Genomic DNA, 20,488 nt, shown 5'->3' with positions numbered 1-20,488 from the left:
GAGATACAGGACTGTGAAGCTTTAGGGGTGTTGATGGAATCTGATTCAAAAATGCGATTTTCTCAAAATTTTGCTCTTTTTTTTTTTTTTTTTTTTAAATGAAACTCACATTCAAATATTGATAAAAAAAAGAATGCATGAAGCTAGAATAAAACGTTTTTTGTTTGTTTGTTTTTGTTACTTTTGATATATTGCATGTTCGGATATTCATACAACAAAATATTCTGGGGTCAAAACTTTTGTGAAAACGATCAAAAATGTCTGGGAACTTTAAAAAAAAAAAGAGTTAAATACATTTTACTTTTTTTTTTTTAATATTTAGTTTTTACTTTTTTAAAAATGTATGAATAAAAATAATCATTTTAATTTTTTAAATATTATTTTATTATCAAATGCTAATATGTTTTTCATGTCTTTTTCTAGATGAGGCATCCTCCAGCTATATATAATGATAAATGGTGAGTAAAAGCTTGTTGATGGATAATATGAATTATAATTACAATAGTATTCTTTCCCAAAATTTTGTTTATGACTTTATCCTAAAATATAATTTTGCACTATATTTATTTTTAGTCAACTTGCCTGTGTCTTGCACATATTTATTTACCAGGTCACAGTTTCAGTAGATGACAAAAAGCAAATTAGCTACACATAAAGAAGTGAAAAATTCAGCCAGTTCAATTTTGTTTGGATTATATTACAATAAATTATTTCTTTGTAAAGCATCCCGGTGATATTTTTCTCACTTCCATAAATGTGCTGATTGGTTATCTTCCCCACTGAGAAGACGATTCAGCTAGAAAGCCGCTATATGCAGACGCGCCTCTCTTATCAAAAGTCTAAATGGCTGAAAACTTCAGAGCAGGCATCACACAGCGCTCTCATTTCCATACAGGCAGCACAACAGACGACTGCTGCTTTGAAACACATGCACATTCTCCACCTCATATTCTTTAATACTTTCTAACATTAACAATCTCCTGCGATGTCAGTAGATAAAAATCATAATATTTGGTTAACTGTCTGTTCAAATATTTCATTAGATGGGGGTAATAAGCCAATGTGCTGACAGTTTGCTGCTGTGTACCAGCAGGAGGGATGTTCTGTACTTACACAAACTTACTCATGTTTGGTCGAATTCTTTCGTCTCCTCTTAAAGGGATAGTTCACCCAAAAGGAAACATTCTATCTTTATTTACTCACCCTCAGGTCATTCCAAACCCGTGTTAAGCTGTAAATAATGACAGAATCTACACTACTGTGAAGCATTTAAAAAATACAAAAGTATAAATAATCCAAATGAATCATGCATTCAAAGTCATATTTTATTCACACTCTTGAAAACTATCTGAAATGTTACAACTTGTAGATTTTAAAAGGCAAAACACTACAGGCAAAACAATTGTTTTTTCATGCACTGGTCAATGTTGAGATTTTTGAGACTTCTTTCAGACTAGAGGAAAGAAAAACATCCAAAACATTTAAGTGTTATTACTTTATCTATTTGCATCTGATTTCAATTACAATACATAATTTTAAAGGCTGTTTTCACCAGAAATCTCCACTTCAGTAGCACTTACACCAAACTTGACAGTTTTATTCCTGTCTATATTCTGAAGGTTTTTTAGTTTGTTTATATATCATTCTCCTGATTCATGGAACATCCAAAACATGGTGGATTTGTGAGTACTTTCTGATTTATGGTGTGATAAAAAGAGAGGTCCAAAATCTTCTCTGTCAAAACCTTTAATATGTCAACAAAATGAAAGATAGAACAGGGATCCTGGCTTCATCCAGTGTTCAGATTACTGTTATTGAAATACAAAATAGTGCATATTTAATTAGATAATGCACAAAACGTGCAAGAACTTATCACAGAAATTCACAGAATTTATTTTCTGCCATAATCCAAAAGTCAATGGAAAAGTCCAATTGGCTGTTTGTCGACAATATAAGTAATGTTCTTAGGCTGAAATTACTAAACTACGGAAGAGGATTAGGGCCAAGCAATAATAAAAAAATAAAACCATCTCGATATTAAAGTTGTTAAATTTCGAGAAAAAAGTCAAAATAAAATGTTGAGAATAAACTCGTTAAATTACTAGAAAAAACTCGTTAAATTTCAAGAAAAAGGTCGAGATAAAATGTTGAGAATAAACTCATTAAATTACAAGAAAAAATGTGTTAAATTTCAAGAAAAAAGTCGAGATAAAATGTTGAGAATAAACTCATTAAATTACTAGAAAAAACTCGTTAAATTTCAAGAAAAAGGTCGAGATAAAATGTTGAGAATAAACTCATTAAATTACAAGAAAAAATGTGTTAAATTTCAAGAAAAAGGTCGAGATAAAATGTTGAGAATAAACTCATTAAATTACTAGAAAAAACTCGTTAAATTTCAAGAAAAAGGTCGAGATAAAATGTTGAGAATAAACTCATTAAATTACAAGAAAAAATGTGTTAAATTTCAAGAAAAAGGTCGAGATAAAATGTTGAGAATAAACTCATTAAATTACTAGAAAAAACTCGTTAAATTTCAAGAAAAAGGTCGAGATAAAATGTTGAGAATAAACTCATTAAATTACAAGAAAAAAATTTGTTAAATTTCAAGAAAAAAGTCGAGATAAAATGTTGAGAATAAACTCGTTAAATTACTAGAAAAAACTCGTTAAATTTCAAGAAAAAGGTCGAGATAAAATGTTGAGAATAAACTCATTAAATTACTAGAAAAAACTCGTTAAATTTCAAGAAAAAGGTCGAGATAAAATGTTGAGAATAAACTCATTAAATTACAAGAAAAAATTTGTTAAATTTCAAGAAAAAAGTCGAGATAAAATGTTGAGAATAAACTCATTAAATTACTAGAAAAAACTCGTTAAATTTCAAGAAAAAGGTCGAGATAAAATGTTGAGAATAAACTCATTAAATTACAAGAAAAAATGTGTTAAATTTCAAGAAAAAGGTCGAGATAAAATGTTGAGAATAAACTCATTAAATTACTAGAAAAAACTCGTTAAATTTCAAGAAAAAGGTCGAGATAAAATGTTGAGAATAAACTCATTAAATTACTAGAAAAAACTCGTTAAATTTCAAGAAAAAGGTCGAGATAAAATGTTGAGAATAAACTCATTAAATTACAAGAAAAAATTTGTTAAATTTCAAGAAAAAAGTCGAGATAAAATGTTGAGAATAAACTCGTTAAATTACTAGAAAAAACTCGTTAAATTTCAAGAAAAAGGTCGAGATAAAATGTTGAGAATAAACTCATTAAATTACTAGAAAAAACTCGTTAAATTTCAAGAAAAAGGTCGAGATAAAATGTTGAGAATAAACTCATTAAATTACTAGAAAAAACTCGTTAAATTTCAAGAAAAAGGTCGAGATAAAATGTTGAGAATAAACTCATTAAATTACTAGAAAAAACTCGTTAAATTTCAAGAAAAAGGTCGAGATAAAATGTTGAGAATAAACTCATTAAATTACTAGAAAAAACTCGTTAAATTTCAAGAAAAAGGTCGAGATAAAATGTTGAGAATAAACTCATTAAATTACTAGAAAAAACTCGTTAAATTTCAAGAAAAAGGTCGAGATAAAATGTTGAGAATAAACTCGTTAAATTACGAGAAAAAATTTGTTAAATTTCAAGAAAAAAGTCGAGATAAAACGTTGAGAATAAACTCATTAAATTACTAGAAAAAACTCGTTAAATTTCAAGAAAAAGGTCGAGATAAAATGTTGAGAATAAACTCGTTAAATTACTAGAAAAAACTCGTTAAATTTCAAGAAAAAGGTCGAGATAAAATGTTGAGAATAAACTCATTAAATTACTAGAAAAAACTCGTTAAATTTCAAGAAAAAAGTCGAGATAAAATGTTGAGAATAAACTCATTAAATTACAAGAAAAAATTTGTTAAATTTCAAGAAAAAGGTTGAGATAAAATGTTGAGAATAAAGTCATTAAATTATGAGAAAAAAGTCGTTAAATTACGAGAAAAAATTCATTAAATTACAAATTTGCTCTCATAATTTAACGACTTTTTTCTCGAAATTTAACAATTTTTTTCTCGAAATTTAACAACTTTAATCTCGAGATGGTTTTATTTTTTTATTATTGCTTGGCCCTAATCCTCTTCCGTACTAAACGCCAGTCTAACATGGTTAAGAATAGTTTTAAGACAGAGTATAACTGCAAACTCACTTAAAGGATTAGTTCACTTTAAAATGAAAATTACCCCAGGTTTTACTCACCCTCAAGCCATCCTAGATGTATATGAATATGTATTGAACACAATCAGAGTTATAAAAGTAAAATATCTAGCTTCCGCCATACCACCTTCCGTATATTCAACTTAAGAAAAAAGCTTAACTGACCCGACACCAGTTTACACTTTCTTTCTACGTTGAATACGGAGGGCGGTCAGGTGGAAGCTAGATATTTAACTTTATAACTTGTTAAATATGGATATTTTTCTTACACTAACACATTACTTCGCTTCGGAACCCCCCGGAGCCGTGTGGAGTACGTTTATGATGGATGGGTGTGAATAGAAGCACTTTCTTCAGCTCATACTCTTTGGTCCTGTTCACTGCCATTATAAAGCTTGGAATCGTTAGGATATTTATTAATGTAACTCTGATTGTGTTCATCAGAAAGAAGAAAGTCATATACACCTATAGGATGGCTTGAACGTAAGTAAAGCCTTGGGTAATTTTCATTTGAAAGTGAACTAATCCTTTTAGTATTTGTATTAATTCCAATGTTTCGGCAGACAAGCAGCCTTTATCAAAGTACAACTTCTTACAAAATGGAGAACACAATAAATAGAACAAGAGTTACTCACAGGTGAGATCAATGACAGATCAACTCATTTATAAGAAACAGCTCAAATTAAAATCTACATTCAAACCATATGAGACCGAAGTTTTGCTGAACATCCAATTACTTAATTACGTTATATAGGAATCGAGAAGGTATTTAGATCGACTTTCACTGAAACAAGAAGCCTTTTTTATACACACATTAAAAACTTTGTTCCCATAGGGTTTGAATGTAGATTTTGATTTGAGCTGTTTCTTATAAATTAATTGATTTAACTTGATTTAATATGTATTGGATTAAAATTTATGTGCACTTAATGTGGGTTTTGTGATTGTTGGTGCTCAATTGTTCATTATGTAACTTTTGTTCTCTTAACAAAGTTCTTTTCTTTAACTTGCACCTCAAAAAAGTGTGCATTTGCTTCAGCTACTGCTCTATTTAAAGGGTTAGTTCACCCAAAAATGAAATTTCTGTCATTAATTACTCACCCTCATGTCGTCCCAAACCCGTAAGACCTTCGTTCATCTTCGGAACACAAATTAAGATATTTTTGATGAAATGCGAGGGTATGTGAAGCACACATAGGCAGCAACGTCATTGCATCTTTTGAGGTCCAGAAAGGTATTAAAGACATCATTAAAATAGTCAGTATGACTACAGTGGTTCACCCTTAATGTTATGAAGGGATGAAAATATAAAAATATCTGAATTTGTGTTGTCAGTGCATTGTCTGATTAACATCATTAATGTGGTCTGATGTAAAACTTAGTGCTTAAAATGCAATCAATAACTTATTTCTAATGTGATTTTTGTTGATGTGGTGCCGAGTTCGAAATCAATGCAGGATTGTCTCAAAAAAATCAAATGCCCAAAATGAATATAAATGCCCACAAAAGTCAAGATATGATTGCAAAAAAAAATGTACTTGTATGAGATCTTGTTTTTATATTACATAGGATTAAGCAAGAGAGCGGTTTTCACGAATATGAGCACGATTGCAAATGTGATACTGATTTTATACAAATGTTCAATAAACAAGAAGTTACATTTTTTTTACTATTTCGGCAACATGTTTCGATACTAAATGAACAAATCGGTTGAATAAAAGATTCCGTGACTCATTAAGTGTTTTGATTTCACTTTCACGCTTAAAAATAGACCTATCATTTTATTTTTCCATCATATTTCTATATTCAAAATGTTATTTTTTAAAACATTAATCTCAACATTAATTATGCAGGTGTAATTGTAAACAATTTAGATGCAACTTCTGTGCCAACTCTGCAACACAAAGATGAATTTTATTATTAGTGTTTTAATTGGTAACAGCTCTATAATGTATTTTATTTAGTCAATAAATACAATTACTATAATAAGACATTTCTCAGAATGAATTTTCAGGAGGTCTGGTCCTGGTCTTGTCTTGGTTGTAGTCAAGACCACCTTAAACTGTGTCACTTCTATAATTTACCAACAGTCTTTTCAGTAGATACAGCATTTCTCTTTTCGATTTTAGTTTTGTGAATTTTAGTAAATATCATCTAAAATAAGGGTTAATATCAGCATATTTATGTGCAATCCATCTGTAATGGCTTCAGTTGGAGAACCCACTTGTTCGGTCGGCCACTAGTTGAAAATAACTGTTGCTGTTTTGTTTTTCAGATTTCAGTGGAATATGCGGAAGAGTGTCAGGAAGCATTCAAAACCCTGCAACAAAATCCCACCATTTTCATACGCAGAAGAGACAGCTTTGACAGTTGTTGTCAAGCTGCATACAAATGCCGCTGCGTTCTGCATTTCTGCCTGAGGAACCGTCGCTAATGGCTGCGAGGCCGTTCGAGATCTACAGCTCCAAGTGCACGTAAATGCATCATAATGCCTTCAAAAGTGTCATGCCTCTACGTGTTGACGGTCGTTTGTTGGGCCAGCGCTCTGTGGTATCTAAGTATATCCAGACCCACGTCATCCTATGTGAGCCAACTGTCCGTGCCGGCTCGTAAAACCGCGAAAGCGCTCAAGAACAACGCCACCACCACTTTCAGCAACATCAGGACACGTCCGCTGAACCCACACGCCTTCGATTTCATCATCAACGAGCCCAAGAAATGCGAAACCAACGTGCCCTTCCTCGTCATCCTCATCACGACCACGCACAAGGAGTTCGACGCCCGCCAGGCCATCCGGGAGACGTGGGGCGACGAGAGCACGTTCAGCGACCTTCGTATCATAACGCTGTTTCTTCTAGGACGCAGCACGGATGCGGTGCTCAACCAAATGGTGGAGCAAGAAAGCGAGATCTTTCACGACATCGTAGTCGAGGACTTCATCGACTCGTACCACAACCTCACTCTCAAAACGCTGATGGGAATGCGCTGGGTGGCGACATTCTGCAACCAAGCCAAGTACGTGATGAAAACGGACAGCGATATCTTTGTGAACATGGACAACTTGGTGTATAAACTCTTGAAGCCGGCTACCAAACCTCGACGGAGGTACTTCACCGGGTACGTCATCAACGGCGGACCCATACGGGACATGCGCAGCAAATGGTACATGCCCAGAGACCTTTATCCTGAGAGCAAGTACCCGCCGTTTTGCTCGGGCACGGGTTACGTGTTCTCGGCGGATGTTGCGGAGCTCATCTACAAGACTTCCCTGCACACCAGACTCTTGCATCTGGAGGACGTTTACGTCGGGGTGTGTTTGAGGAAGCTGGGCATTCACCCGTATCAGAACAGTGGCTTTAATCACTGGAAAATGGCCTACAGTCTCTGCAGGTACCGCCGAGTCATCACCGTACATCAGATCTCCCCTGAGGAGATGCATCGTATCTGGAACGACATGACCAGCAAGAAGCATCTCAAGTGTTAGGCAAAGATGCCTGAGGACATGTGTATTTGTGACCTTCTTAATGTCCATGATGCAAAAGATCTGACTTGGAGCCTTGGGACGTGCCAAGCACATATTGTAGTTCTTTCTTAGAAACACTAACATCCTTCTGGGGCATTTCAACAACCCGTGTTGTTCAGCAGTGGGATGAGAATCGGTTGGGGAAACGTGCTTTTCATGTTAATATTATAACTGGGCCAGTCTGTAAAGGTTCAACATGCTGCAGTTTCTTTTGGTTCGGATTAGTGTTGTCAAAAGTACCGACTTCAGTTTTAAAAATGTGACGATACCAGCATTTTCCTCTAGCATTTTGAGTGGATTCTTAAACACCTCTGATTGGCCATTGTGTTCATGTGCTACAATGGCTACAATGATCAACGTTTCAAAAACATGTTGTAAATGGACATTTTTGACGCTCTTCACCGAGCGCAAACACAGATATGCATTTTTAAAGCAGGTGTCTGATAGTTGTCTGTTTACAACATGTTTTTGAAGCATTGACCATTGTAGCCAATCACACACTCTAAAAAATGCTGGGTTAAAAACAACCCAAGTTGGGTTGAAAATGGACAAACCCAGCAATTGGGTTGTTTTAACCCAGCGGTTGGGTTAAATGTTTGCCCAACCTGCTGGGTAGTTTTATTTAACTCAACTATTGTTTAAAAATTACTGTATTGCTTAATTAAAATTAACCCAAAGTATGTTGGAAATGAACATTTATTAATGTTCAATGAATCATTATTAAACAATAAACATTTATTAAATTGCTTATTAATAAATTTATATTAATAAACTATTAAATTTATATTAATAAAATATTAAAGCTTATTAATAAACATTCACCTTTTGTCTATTATTGTTGCCTCTAATTGCATCTGGTTTTTAATTTCCCAACTATTTTGGGTTCATTTTAATCTTAATTTTTAAACAATAGTTGGTTTAAATAAAACTACCCAGCAGGTTGGGCAAACATTTAACCCAACCGCTGGGTTTGTCCATTTTCAACCCAACTTGGGTTGTTTTTAACCCAGCATTTTTTAGAGTGCAGACATATCTGTTGAGCGCGTGAACACAGTGGCCAATCAGAGGTGTTTATCTGCTTCAAATGCTAGGGGGAAATGCTGGTATCATCACATTTTTTAAAATTTCACTACCGACTTAGTACCGAAGTCGGGACTTTTGACAACACTAGTTCGGATGCACATCAAACGTGTCGGATGAATGTCCTTTATCGCTCGCTTTTCTTTGCACATAACTCTGGCTGTACAAACGAAAGTTCCATGCAACGTTGCTTCGTTTACTGTATGTGAAAGCGCCTGCATACTGTTTGTTTACATGTTCAAAAAAGTCTTTTCTCGGAAAAGATAACGGCGATGTATAGTTCATTATTTATAAGAAGTTTAAAAATTATTTTCTTACTCCTAGAAGTTGAAGAACACCATTGCTGACTCATGTTTGTAGTTATACTGTAAATCTATATATCTAAAGTCATTAACGCTTGCTATCAAGTGTCATCTAGTGAGTATCTACTGTACATGGTCAACCCTGTAGAAACGTTGCTTAAGGAACGCAGTGTTAATGTGGCGTACAATGAAGCACTTTGGTTGAGAAACATGAAAAAAGTGGAAAACTTGAAAGTGGATTTTTTTTTTTCTTTTTTTCCCCTAGTATTTGATTTAATTGAGGCCAAAATGTGATTCACATGTTTTATTATTTTTTTTGTTTCATTTTTAAGTTGTCTGGAGTTATTGAGGGGATGTGGCATTTAACTGTGAAAACAATAATGAACATATTTGGGTACTAATGTATTATACTGTGTATTTTTTACATTAAAATATATATATAACAATGTGCATTTTTATTGTGCTCTTATTGATCTTTTTTATGTTTTGTTCATTTATAATCAAAGATTAGACAAATATGAAAATAAATCTTTTTTTTTCAGCAAGGACACGTTAAAATGATAAAAGTGACAGTAAAGACATTTAGGGTGTTACAAAAGATTTCTATTTCAAGTAAATGCTGTTATTTTGAACTTTCTGTTCATCAAAGAATCCTAAGGAAAAAATGCATCACGGTTTCCACATAAAATGTTAAGCAGCAAACTGTTTTCAACACTGATCATAAATGTTTCTTGAGCAGCAAATCAGCATATTAGAATGATTTCTGAAGGATCATGTGACACTGAAGACTGGAGTAATGATGCTGAAAATTCAGCTTTGATCACAGGAATTAATTGCATTTTAAAATATATTCGCATAGAAAACAGTTATTTCATAATATTACTGTATTTATCAAATGCAAAGTGATTAAAAACATCAGACACTGATGTTCAATAAATACTAATATGCTGTTTCTAATTAAAAGTTTTAAAATTGGGGTATTATTTGCAGCCCAATTTTGTAAAACTTTTGCTTGCTTGGAAAGGAAGTGTCTTAACATTTGATGAGCATGCAACTTTTGATTTTGACGTCTTGCCTTCAGATGAACGTGTTCGACAGTATAAATGTGCTGTGGAGTTCCAGCAAAGTGTCCAACCCACCTTCTCCATCCTTGGAGGATTTCGCCCGTCACTCGTCCTGCCAAATGCCCACAATCGTGCCACTTGGCAGACTGGTCAGACAGCTCGAGATGTGCCAAACGGTGGTCTTGCCAAACTCTGTCAGCACCCGTGACAAATAAAGTCTTTGGCGTTGTTGTATGTGGCATAATGGAGCAAGTGCTTTAAAGCAACCGATTTTCAATCAGGAATGGGTGTCTATTATGGGATGCCTTCCAGGAAGGCTGTTGTCAGGGTGGGATTAAAAGCAATCAGCATCCTTGAGTGAATATCGTGTTCAAAATGGCTCTTACCTTGAATAGTGGCACACTTTGGTGTCCCATTACTTTAAAATGGAGCTATTGACCTTTGAGGTATATGATATAACTGATAATCATTTCATTGTGTGTGCACGTGTATACAGTTAGGTGTGTCTGTGTATATATATCTGTCCTGAGTAAGATATTTTACATAAAAGATGTTTACATATAGTCCACAAGAGAAAAAAAAAATAGCTGAATGTATTAAAATAACCCCATTCATAAGTATGTGAACCATTGATTCTTAATACTTTGTGTGGTTACCTGATGATCCACGACTGTTTTTGTGTTTTGTGATGGTTGTTCATGAGTCTCTTGTTTGTCCTGAGCAGTTAAACTGAGCTCTGTTCTTCAGAAAAATCCTCCAGCTCCTGCAGATTCATCAGTTTTCAAGCATTTTTGCATATTTGAACCCTTTCCAGCAGTGACTGTATGATTTTGAGATTCATCTTTTCACACTGAGGACAACTGAGGGACTCAAACTCAACTATCAAAAAAGGTTCAAACATTCACTGATGCTCCAGAAGGAAACACGATGCATTAAGAGACTGGGGTGAAAACTTAATAAAAAAAAATTAATAAATTCAGCTATTTTTTTGTCTTGTGCACTATATGTAAACATCTTTTATGTAAAATATCTTACTCAGGACAGTACTAAATAAAAAATAACATGCATTTTATATGATCTCTCTTATTTTGTTAAAATTCTGCAAGTGGTTCTCATACTTTTTCATGCAACTTTATGTATATATTTTAACTTCTTGTGATAAGTTGTATACCTAGCAAGAGACATAATTTGGTCTCCTACAGGATGATGGATAGCAAGATAAATCTCACTCCATTTTCTCAATTGTTTTACTCAAGAATTTTGTCAAATTGCATTTGCCATTTCCTTTCAAGGAAAAAATATTTTTTGAAAAAGAAAAAAAAATGCTTTAAATACTTTGGCTCTTTCCATGTGTGGCAAAAATAAGGCATGAAACAAATGCATTTTAATGTCATAACCAGTGCTGCAATACTCTGCAATAGCTCAAAAAAGGTGATTTTAAGCAACCAAAGAAAAATGCAGTTAAAATCCAGTTAAATTATATTTCTGAATGTTTTTAAATAAATAATATGTGGCATAGTGTAGATTGCAAAATGCAATAATTTGACTTATTAAAAAATAAATAAATAAAATAAATACAATGTAACAATGTAATTTACCACAAACAGTAATTTGACTATTAAAAAATTATATATATATATATAAAATAATAATATTACCAGTTAAATGTTATTTCTTTTTCTCTAAATAAACACAAATATTTAGTCATTTTCATGTATAATGTGGACCAATATAAAACAGATTAAAGTATTAAAATCATCACATCATTACCAATTTTGCTTAATTTTACATCTCCAGCACTATCATTTCAGATTTTTGATAAATTACCCCGCCCTAACTGTTTGAAGTGCTCACATAAATGCTCCACATCTCACATAAATCTGATGGTTTTTACCATTTCAAGAGGAGACGATTAGATACTAAAACACTGTAATGAAATCTCTTTCTGGGGGTTTGCCGGTGGTAAATTATAGCAATTACAGTATAAAAAAAAACACAGAGGCAGGCAAAAGATAATATCATAATCACATTATACGGTTAGGATTATTTTCTTTCCAAAACACAGCCATGCTCCGATTTAATAGTAGCAATTCTTTTTTTATTTGTTGTACCTTCGCAGAAAGTTTATATTCTTTGCTGATTACAGAAAGGGAACATGGGCTGAATAGTAAGGGAGGGTAGGGTACACGCATGGTATATAGAAAACACAAATCAACTTCATAATAATAATAATAATAATAATAATAAAGTATTTAGTTAACATTATTTACATTTGGGCTGAGAACAAAATAATTTAATTCAAGCTACTCGTTTTGGACACACAGATGGCTTTTCTGTCATTCAGTAGTAGACATTTGGTTTCCTTTACAAAATACTTCACGTTTGCTGATAGACAGATGCATTCTGGGTTCAAAAACAACATTCTAGTGCTGTAAAATGGCGCATAACCATCGATGGTCTTATTGTAAATACAATACATCAGGATTTAGGTGTGCGTAGTGGTAGCGATGGCCTTGTTTTAACAGGTTAAATCTGGATAGTTGTGTCGGGTCAAAGCGCCGAAGGTGAAATCAAAGTGCATCAGCAGTTAACTTGAAAGCGAGCCACTGACCAGTGAAAATACTAATCGACGAATCAGCGTCCTTCCTGTTCGGTGTCAGTAGAACAGCTTCAAGCTTCTTACCTCATCTCTTAGGCACAGATTAAAAAAACAAAAAAACAAGGCACCTCTAGCTTTGAAGCATCAACACTGTCCTGAAAAAATTAAGCAGTACGTTTGCACATGGCAGCATTCGGTTCAGTCCTCTGGAAAGAAAAAATGAAATATTCCCTTATTTTTCATTGGACATCAGAAGGTCTCTATGTACAGTACAGTTAAAAGGTGTTAAAATAAGATTCAGAATGAAAATGTGCTTTTTACATTCAGAGGGAGACGTCTCCACTTCAGTTTTGTGGTCTACAGAGAAGCTACTCTTCCACATACATACAAGAGGACGTGAAATAAAAGGCATTTTTTTCATTAATTATAATAATAATACGGTAAAAGCTTTGTTGAAAGCAGAGGTAACGCAATCTTAATCATAATAATTGAAGAAGAAAAAAAAAAAAACTTTCTTTTTTGTTTTACTAGCTATTGCCTCCTGAGATGATGGGCTCCTGCTTTGAATTTTAGGAAATGGGTGCTGGAATGTTTTGGTGAAAGGCAAATACAGCTTCTGGGAAAGAGGATGTGAGTGTGTGTGTGTTTGAATAAGAGCGCTGCGTTTGATTGAACAGGTGCAAACATTCTGGAGGGCGAGGGCAGGTGAATCGGGAGGAGAAGGAAAACCTGAATGGGATCGGGGGGGTGTGGGAGTTTGCAGCAGAGGTCTTCAGTGTGGTAGTGAACCCCCTCCCGCCGTCTCCTGCAGCGTTCGGTCTCTTCCGACAGAAACTCCCTCTGCTGTGGTAATGAGATGCTATCAGGTGACGCTCAACTGGGCAAAGCCAATCAACTTCACCTCATCTGGGATCTCTGTGCTGTCACAACCAGACGCCTGGAGACACACACACACACACACACACACACGAATGCATGTTAATGCAGCTGAAACTAATCACAACCTTTGTAATTTCTGAAGCATTATTTTAAGGAATGTTCTGGGTTCATGGTGTTAAGCTTTTGTCTGCACTGATGGCATAATGAGGATTTCCACAAACAATAATTTGACTCTTAGTTAATAATATAAAATAAAATAATAATGTAATAAATATAATGTTGCATAATGTAGATTACAGCAGACAATAATTTGACTCTTTGTTAAAAAAATGTAATATAATATGATAAATATATATTCTGGCATGATGTAGATTACCACAGAAAATAAAATGACTCTTAGTACTATTTATTATATATATATATATATATATATGGCATAATGTAGATTACCAGAGAAAATAAATGGAATATTTGTACTAAAATAAAAAATAATAATAAATATATATAATTTAATAAATCTATATAAGGTGGCATAGTGTAGATTACATTAGAGAAAATAAATAAAGTAAAAATAAATAAATAAATAAATAAAATGAAATAAAATATATAATAATATAATAAAAAAAATGTGTCAATGTAGATTACCAATATAACACAATAATTTGACCATTAGTAAAAAAAAAAGTAATAAAAAATAAAAAATAACAAAAAAAAAATAAAATGTGGCATAATGTAGACAACCACAGATAATAATTTGACTACAAATAACTGTATATATATATATATATATATATATATATATATATATATATATATATATATATATATATATATATATATAAATACAATTATAAATATGTGGCGTAATGTAGAGTGCCACATGCAATAATTTAGCTATTAGTAAAAAATAATAATAATTTATATATATAAAAAATACTATTTTTTTAAGTAAAAATAATAAAATATATAATACTATAATAAATATAATGTGGAGTAAATGTATAGTGCAACAAGAAAATAATTTGACTATTAGATAGAATAACGTAACTGTAATAACATATTACTTACAGACTATAAAAAAAATATATACATACTGACATGAGACTAGCTCTCTCTACTGTCCATTTTAACTAGTTAACCGTGGATCTAGTGGATAATTCATTATAATACTCATTTATATTAATAAAATGTATTTAAATTTGTTAATATTCATTTATAACATTTGACTATAATTAATAATAATCAAACGTACTGACATAAAAATAGATATAAACATTATTTTATGTAATTGTTGTGTTCTATGCAGTTTTACACCTAATACAGCATTCATTATCAACATGCTGATGGCTAACTCTATCAAATCAGTTATAAATGAGGTTCCATTTAAGTTAGGATGCCACCTTGGAAGACAGCTGCCTTTGTAGGGAGTAGACAGCAAGGCATCTCACTAGGTTTTGCAATGTATCCATCAACTGTAATGCTAGTAAACTAGGAAACTTTTGCACAATCTGAGGAAGGTTACCAGAAAGAGACTTTTTACATGGTGCAAACTCAACAGGACTTGCATCAGCAACACATTTACTTAGAAAAGTAGTCTCACCTCAGAAAGCACTGTTTAGACAACTTACAGCTCATAATAAATGGGTTTAAATAATTAATGCCGGTGATTTAACAACAATGGCAGCTTCACATTTGTGCTTTTAAGTCCTTTAGAGCACTGGCCCACATTTACTTACTTACTTAAATAAATAACCTACCCATACTTGGTCATCAACATTATGAAACAAATTATGTCAATAGAGTTTAAATTGCATTGAATCTGGGTCATTCCCCTGCCTAACGGTTACTATTTGCATACTTTTTGAGTTAATTTCCAACAACTAATATCTAAGAGGCTTCAAAATGGAGGTTAGGGGTTGAAAGGCCAAAAAAACAGATGAGGAAAGTAATGAAATTGTGGTCTTCTGACAAGTGTCTAATCACGGAGCGGTGCTGGGCAGAGAGCAGACCATCTTATCGCAGGTAACACGCAGCCGGAGTGTCTGGAGGAAATCGATCGCTCGCTCTCTGCTGTCCGTTTTCTCTCTTAGGAGACACAGAAACTATCAGCCGCTCAGGGTCAGACGACCGATCTCAGAGAGGTGTGTGTGTGTGTGTGTATTTATGCGTGTTAGTGAGCGTCTGCTCTCTCTAAAAACACTGCGGTGAAATATGGCCCGAGTTCACGCTCCTGCTAAATAAGAGGCACTATGACCCATAGAAAGGTCTGCCCATAAAACTCCTCGCTGACGTAACTCATCGTAACATTTCCCCTGGGTGAAGAATTATGAATTACTCAGTGAAGAAGGAAGTGCTTCTTATATCGCTCTGTGTGTGTTTGTGTGCATGTGTTTGAGCGCTTACGCACGTGGAAAACACTGATGGACACATAATGTTGACACTGATATATTAAAGGAGATGTGTGGAAATATTTATAAGCTTAACCCTCTGGAGTCTGAGGCTGATTTGGGGCTTGAAGAAGTTTTGACATGCCCTGACATTTGTGCTTTTTTCAGTTGTTCATAAACATATAAATGACAAAAGTGTCATTACACTGTATTCAGCACAAACTAGGCTACAATAATATGTGAGGAACATGTACGTACATGTTTGTATTTTTGAAGGAATAATGTTTATGCGTGGTTATTGACAAAACAAAAAACTTAAGTCACTGAAATAAGGCCAAAAAAAGTATATTAAATCTGTGTTCACAAGACTTCTGGGTATTGGAGGTTCAGTTTTTGCTTCAGAATTATGTAAAAATTATGCTGCCTACTCCTTCATATAAAACAATATATTGATTTAGTTTTTGTAAGACACTTTGTCAAGAAACACAGTATGCGTGGAGGTGTGAATCTGCATGAATAATGGGCCATTTACTAATGACCTAAAATGACTTGCATATTAATGAGGCCTTTCAGTCAGGTAGGCTGTGAAAAAAACCCTCTGTAATAATGTCTCAGCTCATCATAAACAGCAATACTGTGAAATATTATTACAATTTAAAATAATGGTATTCTATTATATTCTTTAAAATATAATGTATTTCTGTGATGCAAAGTGTCTGAACAATTATGTTACCTCTATGGCATTTCATATAGGCTTTTAGCTTAAAAACATGCACATTTGGAGAAATATTGATGGATTCTTATATATTTATGTCAATTTTCTATACTGAGAAGTAATATTTATTGTCATCAATATGAGTGCTGGATACTGTTTTTTCAATTCATACTTGCAGCCGGAGGGCGCTCTCTGTGCACATTTAGTCCACAAATTATTCTAAAGAAGAAGAGGACATTTCAGGAATGGTGTTTTTAAATCATACTTGCAGCCGGAGGGCGCTCTCTCTACACCTTTAGGCCACAAATTCATATAAAGAAGAAAAGGAACTAGGAACTAACGGCATGTCTTCTACAGATCGCTAACCATGGCTTTAACATCCAAATAAACACTTTTCAAGACAATAAATACACGACTGAGACGATGAATGCATGTATTGCCTCTGAATTTGCCTCTGAATAGCACTGGCTCCGTGGGCGTGGCCACATTAGCGGATAATGAGCTGAATCACAGTTCCCTTTCAGTCGGTCACGTTCGACGTACGTCAGTAGTGACCGACGAATTGGGATATCGCTTAGAGAGCCCTATCAGCTTCGTGTAAACTAAAACAAGCCAATGGAATTGGCGTGCGATATTTGCATAATGCGCACCGCCCCCGACAGGTGTATATAAATAGGAAGCAGATGCAATCGCACTCTGTCTTTCGCTTCGGAGCCATTCAGTGGTGTCCTGTTTAAGAAGACTGTTTGTGTGAACTAAACTGCCTCGAAGAGGATTCACAGCAAGCCGTGTGTGCCGGTGTAACGGTGCTACAGCGAGGTCGCGAGCTCCCGAGGATCCGAGCTATAGCTCTCAACTGCTGTTTTCACAGCACACGCCTAGAGTGAAAGTGTGTGTGTTGCGATTTGGGCCGGTTCCTCGGTGTGTCCAGGGAGTGGTGTACCTGGCACATCGCGTCACTCCCTGTGTGCTTCGGCACGAGCGAGTTGACTGTTTTCCCCTTCTAAAAGAGCTTTACAGACGAACCCTGACAGTATGTCATTTCGTCTGTGCGTTAATGGGTGCGGTCGTTCCCTGGTCCCTGCTGATGGGCACAATCGTTGCATCTCGTGTTTGGGCATTCAGCACGCTGAAGCAGCTTTTGTGAATGGTTCATGTTCCCATTGCGGGAACATGACTATCGCGGTGCTGAGGTCGAGACTCTCCTTCCTGAAGTCTCAGGAAGCGGGGGCCCCCTCCCCTGTGCCCCGTTCGACCGTTTTTTCCGGCCCGGGCCGGAATGACGGTTCGGCGGTGTATAGGAAGGGTGACCTGAGGCTTACGGTCAGGGCTTCCCCGCCGAGCGGAAACGCTCCTCGGGCCCCTGCCGCCTCATCAGCACCGCAACCCATCGTGCCACCGTTGGTTTCCGCTGGGCCCTCTACGGACTGTCCAGCCGTTACCTTTGGTGTGCCGGCGGCGGATCGGATGTCGACTGCTGCATCGGAAGGTGAGCCTGAGTCCTCGGGGGAGGAAGATCCGGACGCGCTGCCGCCCGGGACGGTAGCGTGGCCCGAGTCGGATCCCGAGCTCACGGCTGTGCTCTCCCGGGCCGCCTTGTGCGTCGGGCTTGAGTGGAACCCTCCACCCTGTCCCGGCCCATCTCGGTTGGACGATTGGTACTTGGGGGGGGGTCGCGCTGGTCAAATCCAGCGTCCCGCCCCAATGCCTTTCTTCCCGGAAGTACACGATGAGGTGACCAGGTCTTGGCAAGCTCCGTATGGGGCTCGTACAGGGCCTGGTCCCTCGTCCGCCTTCACCTCCCTGGACGGCGGGGAAGCCAGGGGGTACGCGAAGCTCCCGCCAGTCGAGCGGTCTGTTGCGATGCAGTTGTGTCCAACGGCCGCTGGCGGGCGCGGTGAGCCGCGTCTCCCGTCCCAGGCCTGTGAATTCTCAGCCGGTCTGACTGAGAAAGCTTACAGTGCCTGTGGGCAGGCTGCCTCTGCCCTGCACGCGATGGCCCTTTTGCAGGTCTATCAGGCAAAAGCGCTGTCGCAGATGCCCCAGGAAGGTCCTGACCAACAGCTGCTTGGGGAGCTGCGCGCTGCCACTGACCTTGCCCTCCGGGCAACGAGGGTGACAGCGCGTTCTGTTGGCCAGGCGATGTCTACTCTGGTAGTCCGGCAACGCCACCTCTGGCTGACCTTGGCAGACATGAGGGAGACCGACAAACATCGGTTCCTGGATTCCCCCGTGTCTCCGGTCGGCCTTTTCGGCGACGCGGTGGAGAGCTGTGCCCAACAGTTCTCCGCTGCACAGAAGCAGGCTGAGGCTATCAGACATGTCATGCCACGGCGGTCCGCTGCTGCCTCCACCCAGCCGCCCGTGGCTCAGCCTCAGCCCGCTCGTCGCCGAGGGCGCCCGCCTGCGTCTTCCTCCGCCCCTGCTAAGTCGGCAAAGCAGCAGCCTACACCAGCCAAACAGCAGGGTGCCGGTCGCGGACGTGGTGCCCAGCCCGTCTCTGCCAAGCCAGGTGGCAAGCGGTCGGGGAAAACTCGGCCCTGAGACGGGCGACCTGGAGCGGAAGGTTCCTGCCCTTCGGGAGAGTATTCCATCTGCTCTCCCACCCCCGGAGGAGGGCCGGGGGGATTTTGTGGCGTCTGTCCATCTACCGCCGCTGGCTCTCCGGAGTCCAGCGGTACCCACTTTGCCACAAAAAGAGCAGTTTCCTCAAACTCCAGGTCACAAGAGGGCGCGTTTGCCAGTGTGCCAGGCCCCGCCTCGCCACTCGCAACCCCCTCCCATTTCGCCAGTAGGCGACAGTGTGGTGGCGCAGACCGCGTCCCGTGCGCCGTCTCCCATTCGCACTGCTGCCTCGCAGAGTCCGACCTCACTCCGGGCCGCTCCCATGCCGTCCGAGTCGGGTCCCTCTCTGCCTTGCTGCCCCACCCCCGGTGCGTCTGTGGTGCCTTTGGTCCCGCTGGCTCGGAGTCTGGAGGCGTGGAGCACGCTTCCCAGCCCGTCCCGCTGGCTCATTCGCACTATCAGACTCGGCTATGCGATTCAGTTCGCCCGGCGTCCCCCGGTTTTCAGGGGTGTCCACTTCACTCAGGTGTCGTTGGACAGTGCACCTGTTCTCCGGGCGGAGATTGCTGTCCTCCTGGCGAAGGATGCAATCGAGCCGGTCCCTCCAGCCGATATGAAGTCGGGGTTCTACAGCCCCTACTTCATTGTACCAAAGAAGGGTGGTGGGCTACGGCCAATCCTGGATCTGCGCGTCCTGAACCGGTATCTTCACAAGATGCCGTTCAAGATGCTCACGCAGAAACGCATTTTCGAATGCGTCCGTCCCCGGGATTGGTTTGTAGCAATAGACCTGAAGGACGCGTACTTTCATGTCTCGATTCTGCCTCGACACAGACCCTTCCTCCGGTTTGCGTTCGAGGGTCGGGCATATCAGTACAAAGTCCTACCCTTCGGGCTGGCCCTGTCACCCCGCGTCTTTACGAAGGTTGCGGAGGCGGCCATTGTTCCCCTCAAGGAACAGGGCGTTCGTATTCTCAACTATCTCGACGACTGGCTGATCCTGGCCAGCTCGCGAGAGCAGTTGTGCGAACACAGGGACATGGTTTTAGCTCACCTCAGCCGGTTGGGTCTTCGGGTCAACTGGGACAAGAGCAAACTCGCCCCCGGGCAGAGGATCTCTTATCTCGGTCTCGAGCTAGACTCGGTTGCACGGACTGCGCGTCTCACC

General features: G+C 37.8%; 2 protein-coding genes across 15 annotated transcripts in view; one reads left to right on the top strand and one right to left on the bottom strand.

The window, feature by feature from the left end:
- Positions 1 to 8,240, top strand: part of b3galt1b (UDP-Gal:betaGlcNAc beta 1,3-galactosyltransferase, polypeptide 1b) — a 231,741-nt gene extending 223,501 nt beyond the window's left edge. For 9 of the 11 annotated variants that reach the window (XM_048194644.1, XM_048194641.1, XM_048194637.1 and 6 more), the window contains 2 exons: positions 424 to 458; positions 6,482 to 8,240. In XM_048194644.1, the coding sequence (XP_048050601.1) occupies positions 6,695 to 7,690 (996 nt within the window). In that variant the 5' untranslated portion in view covers positions 424 to 458; positions 6,482 to 6,694 and the 3' untranslated portion in view covers positions 7,691 to 8,240. The remainder of the gene's footprint in view (positions 1 to 423; positions 459 to 6,481) is intronic. The other 2 variants (XM_048194646.1, XM_048194645.1) reach the window with 1 other exon arrangement.
- A 4,011-nt stretch (positions 8,241 to 12,251) lies between these two features.
- The window catches only part of stk39 (serine threonine kinase 39), a 93,042-nt gene continuing 84,805 nt past the window's right edge, over positions 12,252 to 20,488 (bottom strand). For 3 of the 4 annotated variants that reach the window (XM_048194631.1, XM_048194633.1, XM_048194632.1), the window contains one exon: positions 12,252 to 13,711. In XM_048194631.1, coding sequence (XP_048050588.1) covers positions 13,637 to 13,711 — 75 coding nt within the window. In that variant the 3' untranslated portion in view covers positions 12,252 to 13,636. The remainder of the gene's footprint in view (positions 13,712 to 20,488) is intronic. The other variant, XR_007185447.1, reaches the window with a different exon arrangement.

The sequence above is a fragment of the Megalobrama amblycephala genome, linkage group LG6 (assembly GCF_018812025.1).
Source record: "Megalobrama amblycephala isolate DHTTF-2021 linkage group LG6, ASM1881202v1, whole genome shotgun sequence".
Classification (NCBI taxonomy): domain Eukaryota; kingdom Metazoa; phylum Chordata; class Actinopteri; order Cypriniformes; family Xenocyprididae; genus Megalobrama; species Megalobrama amblycephala.
Note: the sequence above shows the minus strand (reverse complement) of the source record. Positions and strands in the feature narration are given on the sequence as shown.